Source organism: Stenella coeruleoalba (assembly GCF_951394435.1).
Source record: "Stenella coeruleoalba genome assembly, chromosome: 20".
Lineage (NCBI taxonomy): Eukaryota > Metazoa > Chordata > Mammalia > Artiodactyla > Delphinidae > Stenella > Stenella coeruleoalba.
In genome coordinates this window covers 57,109,279-57,117,875 of record NC_137166.1, presented here as the reverse complement: position 1 = coordinate 57,117,875, position 8,597 = coordinate 57,109,279, and the positions used below count along the sequence as shown (strand labels likewise).

At 46.6% G+C, this 8,597-nt stretch overlaps 1 protein-coding gene across 4 annotated transcripts; it reads right to left on the bottom strand.

Annotated features, from left to right (window-relative positions):
* Positions 1-777: 777 nt before the first annotated feature.
* Positions 778-4,228, bottom strand: AURKC (aurora kinase C). Of its 4 annotated transcripts, none has more exons than XM_079907329.1 (7): positions 3,830-4,228; positions 3,674-3,710; positions 3,241-3,432; positions 2,694-2,832; positions 2,125-2,273; positions 1,241-1,415; positions 778-1,074 (listed from the first exon to the last, which is right to left on the bottom strand). In XM_079907329.1, the coding sequence occupies exons 1-7, from the start codon at positions 3,855-3,857 to the stop codon at positions 904-906; spliced, it is 891 nt and encodes a 296-aa protein (XP_079763455.1). In that variant the 5' UTR covers positions 3,858-4,228; the 3' UTR covers positions 778-903. The 4 variants fall into 4 exon arrangements, with proteins under 4 accessions (XP_079763455.1, XP_079763457.1, XP_079763456.1 ...); XM_079907331.1 differs by having other exon boundaries at positions 3,597-3,710; positions 3,830-4,225; XM_079907330.1 differs by having other exon boundaries at positions 4,042-4,062.
* Positions 4,229-8,597: the final 4,369 nt, after the last annotated feature.

The window sequence follows — 8,597 nt, the reverse complement described above, 5'->3', positions numbered from 1 at the left end:
GAAAAAGATGCCCAAAATGATCAGAAAACATGTTTGAGCTCCTCGCTGAGTAGTCTGGATGTTTACTCTGGTGCAGTCAAGCTTATTGTAAATGAAGGGAGCAGCTGCCACAAAAAACTGCAACAGGAGGATGTAGGGGAATGTTGGAAGAAAACTCCCAAAATTGCTGCAAGCAGAGCACATGATTTCAGAAGAGGTTGAAGATACATTTATTATCAGGGATGATTTATCCTGACGCAATAATATGACAACACCGCGTAAGTGCTAGTGAATTCATTTGAGAATTGGATGGCATTGATGTGCAGTGAAACATTTTATCTTGAAGATGGCACCATGTTGGATGTCAGTATAAAGAGAATGGACCTCTGGATTGATTAGTGTCCTGTTTTACAAATGACATACTCCTGAAAATATGGGGAAAGTGAGTTGAGTCTAGGAGCCACTGGGATAGGTGGTAGGTTATGCACCACCAGGGTGGTTATTTGCATAAAGTAGTAACTTGTTTTCAAGAAGAGTCGTTAAGTCACAAAACCTGCGGCCCAGGAAGGGCATCATTTTGGGCTGCTCTCATGGGAAACAGTTTCTACAGAAATAAAGATTCTAGGGACTTCCCTGGTAAGACTCTGTGCTGCCACTGCAGGGGGCGTGGGTTCAATCCCTGGTCGGGGAACTAAGATCCCGCATGCTGTGTGGTGCGACCAAAAATAAATAAATAAATAAATAAAATAAAGATTCTACTCAATCACACACCAACTCATGCAACTATAAAGACCTGGTACAAAATGATTCAGCTTTTATTAATTAGCAAGATGCATCTTAAAAGAGAAGAAACAAAAGACAGAGTAGATACCAGAGCCAAGGGGGCTCCATGAGCAATCACAAAGGATTAGGGGTATACAGGGCTCAGGAAACCATTTGAGCAGATGGGGGAAGCACCCTCCGAGAGTGGGCCCGGACCCATGGGTGCTCCAAGATCTGGACCAAGGGCAACCGCTCCGAGGGCTGGTATCTGAGAAGCTTGGAGATCAAGTCCTGAGCCCCCAAAGGCATTGATGGGGGAAACCTTACATCTACCTGATGAGGGCACAGAAGAAAGAGAAGTATGGTTAATTTCCTTGGTCCATTCAAGGCACTGTTCGGGATCTTAGCAGACAATCTTTGTGTGTGCCCTGGGCTACGCAGGCCCACCAGCCCCCACTGACTAGCTCCCACATGAATGCCCAGAGTGTGGCCTTCCCACCTGGAGGATGCGTCTGTAGGTCTCATTATGGGAGGGGCTCTCAAAGGGCGGATTTCCCACCAGCAGCTCGTAGCAGAGCACTCCAATGCACCATAGATCCACCTTCTCATTGTATGTTCTCCCCTCAATCATTTCTGGGGGCAAGTAGTCCAGTGTCCCACACATTGTCCTTCTCCTAGAGGGCAGAGAAAGGAGCACTAAGCAGAGGATCAGTATAAGGGAAACTCCTTCCCCAGCTTTCAATGAGACAGGAGACCCTAGGAAATCCTGGCAGCCCTCTCGCAGGCACAGGAATTTGGAAACACCAAATTTCAATACAGATCAAGGTTTGAAGAAGGCAAGTACTGGGATCCACCAACTCCATATTTTAGAACTTTTTTTTTTTGGAGGTGCTGCACGTCATGCAGGATCTTAGTTCTCCAACCAGGGATCAAACCCATGCCCCCCTGCAGTGGAAGCACAGAGTCTTAACCACTGGACCACCAGGGAAGTCCCTCCATATTTTAGAATTCTTCATACAATTATTTAGCTCACGATCCAGGATATTTTCACAAGGAAGATTTGGAACAAACTGATGGTACACCAAGAGGGACGAAGTAAATTAATTATGGTTTATTCATACAGTAAAATTCCTGGAATTATGGAGCAATGGTTCTTAATTTATTTACATGGAAAGTTATTGGTAAAGTTATATGTTAACAGAGATTAATCTCTGTTAAATGGTTGAACCACATTCTTTCAGTCTACAAATACAAATTAAATATAGGCATTTGAAAAAGGTAGTATTTAAATACAAACCTAGGCTTGTATCTGGATCTTACGTGTGAAATAAATCAAACTGGATCATTCTTAACTGGCACCCAGGGTGCCACCACCTGACCTACCTTAGAGAGGGGGTGTGCACAGACCAGCCAAAGTCTGCAATCTTAACCTCACCCCTGAACCCCAGCAGCAGGTTCTCCGGCTTAATATCCCTATGGATCACCTTCTTTTCATGGCAGTAGGTCAGAGCATCTGCCAACTCCTCCATTACCTGTGTGAGCAAAGAAAAAGCAGTCTGGAAATGGAGCTGGCCATGGGATGATTATTGCTGTGATTTCCCATCTGGAGGCCCCAAAAATCTCTTGCTTCCTATTTCTAAGTCAGTTCCACTCATTTATTCAGTGAACTGCCGTAGAGCCTTTCATGTTTCTTTCCATAAGGTAGCACACTTAGATTCTGTTGCTTACAACCAAAGAATCCAAACTTACACACACAATTTATTAATATTCTGGGGGTAATTAGGGTATCCAAATGTGAAGTTGTAGGATATAAGAGTCATTATATAAAATTTATAGACTGAAATTCAGAAATAAAGAAAAAAGCAATCTGGATACTCATGACCACCACAAGCAGTGACCCCCATCAGCCCATAGGAAACTCATGAACCCAAGCCCTCAGCCTCCCACCTCACCGTGGCTGTACGCTGTTCATCTAATGTGTGGCTCTTTTGCAGCTCCTTGTAGAGCTCACCCCTTGGAGCATATTCTAGAATCAGGTACATCCGGCGTGCATCATGGAAGTAGTTGTACAGGCGTAGGATATTGGGGTGTCTGCGCAACAGAAGGAGGAAGTGTCAAGACTCCTCCCTGAGGCCCAATTCATGATGCTATTACAAATGACTGGTCACACAAGGGGCAAATTGTGCTGGGACCAGAATAGTAACAGCATGATCTGGAAGTTTGTGAGGGGAAAATGAAACAGGCATCAAGATTCTGATGTCTGACACAGGGAGCTTTACATGGTGTAACTGGAATGAACTGCAGAGAAAAAAATCTTCATAAAGCAATTATACTCCAATAAGGATGTTAAAAAAAAAATCTTCAAGGTGAAAGCAAAGGGCCTATTTGGGGGTAGTATTGGGGGAAATGATGAGTTCAGATGTCGGAGATGGAAGAGGAAACAGGAACAAGTGAAAAAAAGAACCTGTAACAGGAATCTCATACAGAGACTGTCCTTACTGTAGATGTGCCTGGATTTCAATTTCTCTGCGCAGCTGGTGTTCCAGTCCTTCCTTCTCTATCTGGGACTTGAAGAGGACTTTCAGGGCCACAATGAAATGGCTTTCCTTGAGCCGAGCCAGGTACACATTCCCAAATTTTCCCTTGCCGAGAGGACGCCCGATTTCAAAATCATCAATTGTGAGGCGCCGCCTGATAGGAGAGAAGGAAAAGAGTCTCCGTTTCGGAGGTGGGTGGAGAGTCAGGGAAACTTCATGCTCGCCTTCCTCTTTCACTTTACCCTCCCTGGGCCCCTTTCCCTTCTCAAGGGCCCTGTCAGGGTGTTTGGTCAATAACTGTCAGTCCCATGAGGCAACCTTCACACGTGGAGCTTGCTCTTCAACCCTCGGTCCCACTCCCCTTCCTTTTTCAGATACAAAACAAAAGCGCTCACACGGTTGGGATGCTGGGCATCGTTTGACCTGCTACAGCTACGGAAAAAAGAAAAGAGACGTCAACACTTTCTTCTGTGCACACCCACCCCCGACAACTGACACCAGGCCTTTCTTCTAAACCCTCTTTCTCTGGTCCTGGTACTTATCCCTTTCACCTGCGGGCTGCGCACTGCCCGACTTCATCAGTTTTCGGGAGGCTCACTAGACAAGATGGTGGTGAGGAGGACGCCTTCCTGAGCCCTGAGGAGCTGGGTGTCCAGGAAGGAGGTAACCCTCAGGCTGAGGCTCTTCCAGTCCCGACCCGCTCCCACGCAGCCTCGGGGCAGTCACTGGGCGGGCACCGCCTGCGGGCTCCCCTGAGGCTCACCTCTGCACAGACCCACTACTGAATTAGATAAGATCGTAGACAACGCGGCCCAGGCCCTTTATACTAAGTGCTCTGGCCCCATTGGCTGAGCGGGTAGTTCCTGGTTGACTCCCACTGGTTGAAATGTCTGAGGCTTAGGCAGCGTGCCCAATAGAAGAGACAGGAATGAGAGCTCCCGCCCGTGATTGCGGGGCGGGACTTAAGGCGCTGGGCCAATGAGAGGGCAGGGCGCGGAGACAGGAAGGCGGGAGCCGGGGCAGAAAGACACGAGAGGAGGGAGCGCCAGAAACCGGAAGGGGAGAGAGGGTGGAGGGGTGTGGAGAGTCTGTAATGCAAGAAGCCTGAATGAATGAGCAAACATATAAATCCGTGACTGAGTGACTGCTTTAACGAACTCAGTGACGTGACGGAGGTGTGACTGAATATAAACCAACCGTAGGAAGCTGCCGGGGTACGTTATGCAGTTGGCAAACTCCAGAACCACGTGCAGCCCAACTGGCCCCAGCTTGAAGGACGTGTCCTATTCAAGCCGCTCCCCAGGGTCCTCCTCAGTCACTCGCTTATGTGAGGGTCACCACTGTGGAGCTCCCCGAAATTTGTGCCTCTGTCCCCCAGTATCCTGTGGCTTGTGTGCCCTCCCCCAATACACCTGCCTCCCCCAGCCCAGGACTGCCCCGGCCACTTGAAGTGGGGGCACGGACCACAGCTGCATTCAGCCCTCCTGTCTCATGTACTTACTACAGCACAGCTGATCCTTGAGCAAGCGGGATGGGGCGGGGGTGGTATTTAAGGGTGCTGACCTTCAGCATATAACTTATGGTTGGCCCTCAGTGTTACCACCAGGGTTCTTGGACTCCCTAATCAATAGAAATTGATATGAGGCCTGAGGAGAAATTCAGGTAAGACTTTATTGGGACTCCTGCATCAGGAGGGAGAAAACAAGTAGCAGGTTCGCTGGCTCGCTCCCTGAAGCGGGGCAGGCTGGGCCCTTAACCGAGGTGAGCCCAGGGGTGGGGCTGGAGGGGTGGCTTAGGTAATCTGCCCACCTCCTTGGTGGTGCTGTGTGCAGGGGGCATGCACAGTACCGTTTTTGCTCCCAGTACCTTGTTTTTGCTCCTGGTACCCTGCTTCTGTTCCCAGCTCCTCAGAAGTGACAGTTGGGTTTTTGGTCTTTTTGTATCTTGTTGCTCATAATTTGCCCCAATTGCACATGCACGCAGTTATTTTTAGTCCCTTATAGCTTCTTTGTATTTTGTTGCTGGAGGAGATGTTTGTCCAGGTGCAAGCACTGCAGCAAATGGTCCCACGTCCCAGCTTGTCTTATCAGTATTTGAGATTCCTCCATATCTGCGGGTCTGCATCCAGGGAGGGGTTCAAACAACCCCAAGTGGTGCAGTGCTATAGCATTTACTATTGAAAAAAATCCTGCCTTAAGTGGACCTAGGCAGTTCAACCCCTTTTGTTCAAGGGTCAAGTGTATTTGTTGGACCCAGTAATCAGTTTGCATTCTGGGTCTCAAATAGTAAAACCATCCCCCATATTTATTTGTTTGGCATACACAGAAATTTCAAAAACATTTGCAATTGAATTCTTTTAGACAGGTAATAGTGTGAATTGGTGGGGAAATTTAAAAAGGAAAAAATCTCCAACTCAGAAAAACCTCTCCGAAAAGATAGTAGAGAAATAAAATAGTTTAATATTGTATAAGCATTAAACCAGAATGTGATGCACAGCACAGTTGCTAAGAGATTGCAAAGAATAAAACTCACCCTTTCATATAGCCAAACAGACACAACCCATTACATACATTTTCAAACAATAATTAGTTCTCAAGTATTGACAGCACCATTTGTTACACATAGTTCATCCTAAATTTACCTGGTAATTGGGGTGACTATCTGCTGTTACATTGGCTTTCTAGAAGGGAAAACTAACTTCTCGATTCTTTATGACAGAGGTAGTTTTGCTACTTGGAGCAAGGTGCCTGTCAAAGTTAGGCTCCTACCCTCCCACAGAAGCTGGGATGTAGGGATGCTATCTCCTTTGATGTCTTCATTTCAAAGAGATGGATTCCTAGTCTTTGAGAAAGACATTCCTGGGTTCGGAGGGTATTGGGGTGTTTGCAGAAAAGCAAGGCTAGTGTGGCTTAGAGCTGCATCTTCAGGGGTTAGAGTGGTATGAGGTAAGTTGGAGAGATAAAGGGAGGCAAATTGTGTAAACTTTGTCAGCCATAGTAACGAGGTTCTAATATGCATCTGAACGTGTTCTAAAATGTACCTGTGGGGGACTTCCCTGGTGGTCCAGTGGTTAGGACTCTACACTTTCATTGCTGAGGGCCTGGGTTCAATCCCTGGCTGGGGAACTAAGATCCCACAAGCCGTGCAGTGTGGCAAAAAGAAAGAAAAAAATAAGGACTTGCCCTTGACCAGCTCCAGGAAGACCACTTCTGAGTCCTTGGAATATCTTGACTAGTGAGAGTGATTTTTATGCTTACGCCTGTAGGTCCCACTGTATCATTATGACCAGATAATTTATGCTAACAATGTGACTCATGATGAAGGGTGGGCTTTGTATCGCCTGAGGCAGCACTACATCTTTGCCTTCTGCGGATCCCGAGTATCCATGGTAGGTCACTTAGGCGCTGCGAGCCTCGGTAAAGGAATCTGTGGACTCTGAAGCTTGGGTGACCTTCCTTTGTTGGCGATAACTGAACATGTTGTCACACATCTTTGCTGAAATTTGAGTCCCTGTGAACTGCACAGGGAGGGATCACCTGGAAGGGGTGCTTGGTTTCTCCCGGACTTTATTACACGTGCCTTCTCCGTTTGGTGATCTTGGTCTGTGTCTTTTTATTGTAATAAACTGTCATCATGAGTATCACAGCTCTTCTGAGTCTAGTGAATCCTCCTAGCAAACCACCAAGCCTGAAGGTGGTCTTAGGCAGCAAAGAACCATGAAAGTTTCCCTGAAAAAGAAAAGTTATGACCTAGGTGGGTATTCTGGTAAAGGCTTCCCTAGGGAAGTGCTATTTGAGGTGAGATGTGAAGGATAAGCACTCACTCACTAGCCAAAGTGGGTAAGGAAGAGCCCTAGAGAAGGGGAGAAAATGAAAAGAAACGGAAACAGGAAGTGGAGAGAGAAGAGCAGTCAGACACATGCAAGAGAAAAGGCAGTAAATTAGGCACATCCCTTACCAGGTAAGACCCCATGGACGGGCTATGTTAAGGATTCGGTTTTTATCCCAAGAGTTAAGGAAAGTCATGAAACACTTTAACGGTGTGTGTGTTGGGCAGGTAGCAGGGAGTGAGATGCATCATCTGAGTTTCATCTCTGGTTACACTGTGGAGAATGGATTGAAGAGGAAACGGGTAAAACAAGACCTAATTACTAAACAGAATTAGAGGTGATAAATGATGGTATTATGGTCTAGGAAGGAAGTGGTGGATTACAGAGAAGAGGATAGACTTGAGAGGCATTAAAGAGGCAAAACTGGCAACTTTGCATGTGGGGGATGAGGAAACAGAGGTAACCAGGCTGAGTAAGGGATTTTTTTGTTTTGGCCGTGCTGCGTGGCATGTGGAATCTTAGTTCCTCAACCAGGGATCAAACCTGTGCCCTCTGCAGTGGAAACCTGGAGTCTTAACTACTGGCCCGCCAGGGAAGTCCCCTGGGATTTCTATCCTTGGTAACCAAACAGTGCCATGTAGTGTAGAGGCAAGACTAAAAGTGGATCAGGGGCTTCCCTGGTGACGCAGTGGTTAAGAATCCGCTTGCCAATGCAGGGGACATGGGTTCGAGCCCTGGTCCGGGAAGATCCCACATGCCACCGAGCAACTAAGCCCGTGTGCCACAACTACTTAGCCTGCGCTCTAGAGTCCACGAGCCACAACTACTGAGCCCGCATGCCTAGAGCCCATGCTCCACAGCAAGAGAAGCCACCGCAATGAGAAGCCCGTGCACTGCACTGAAGAGTAGCCCCCATTCACTGCAACTAGAGAAAGCCTATGCGCAGCAACAAAGACCCAACGCAGCCAAAAATAAATTTAAAAAACTTAATATTTGATTTAAAAATAAAAAAAATAAAGACATGGCCTTATCTCATTCTTTAAGAAAAATAAAAGTAGATCAGAATCAGGGAGAAGTGGAAGCCACTTTAGGAATCTTTAAAAAGTCAAGTGGAGAATGAGACATCTTTGAAACATCCAAGTGGGGACAGTAAGAAGAAAATCAGGGGTTCAGGTCTAGAGCTCCAATAAGTCAGGACTGGGAAAATAAATTTCAATTTGTTCAAAGTAAAGAAGATAACTGAAGCCAAGGGTGCAGATGAAGCCTTGGGAGAGACCACAGAGTGAGAAAAAGGCCTATGAAAAGTATTTAGAAATTTCAAAACTGAATGGGTGACTAGAAGTGGATGAGTTAGCAAGTTAGAAAAAAAGAAAGAGGGAGAGAGAAACCCAGGAGACTGATGTTACAGAACCAAAGAAAAAGAGTATTTCAAGAATGGAGGGGTCAACAGGGTCAAGTTCAGTCTCAAGAAAGACAAGGGCTTAAATTTT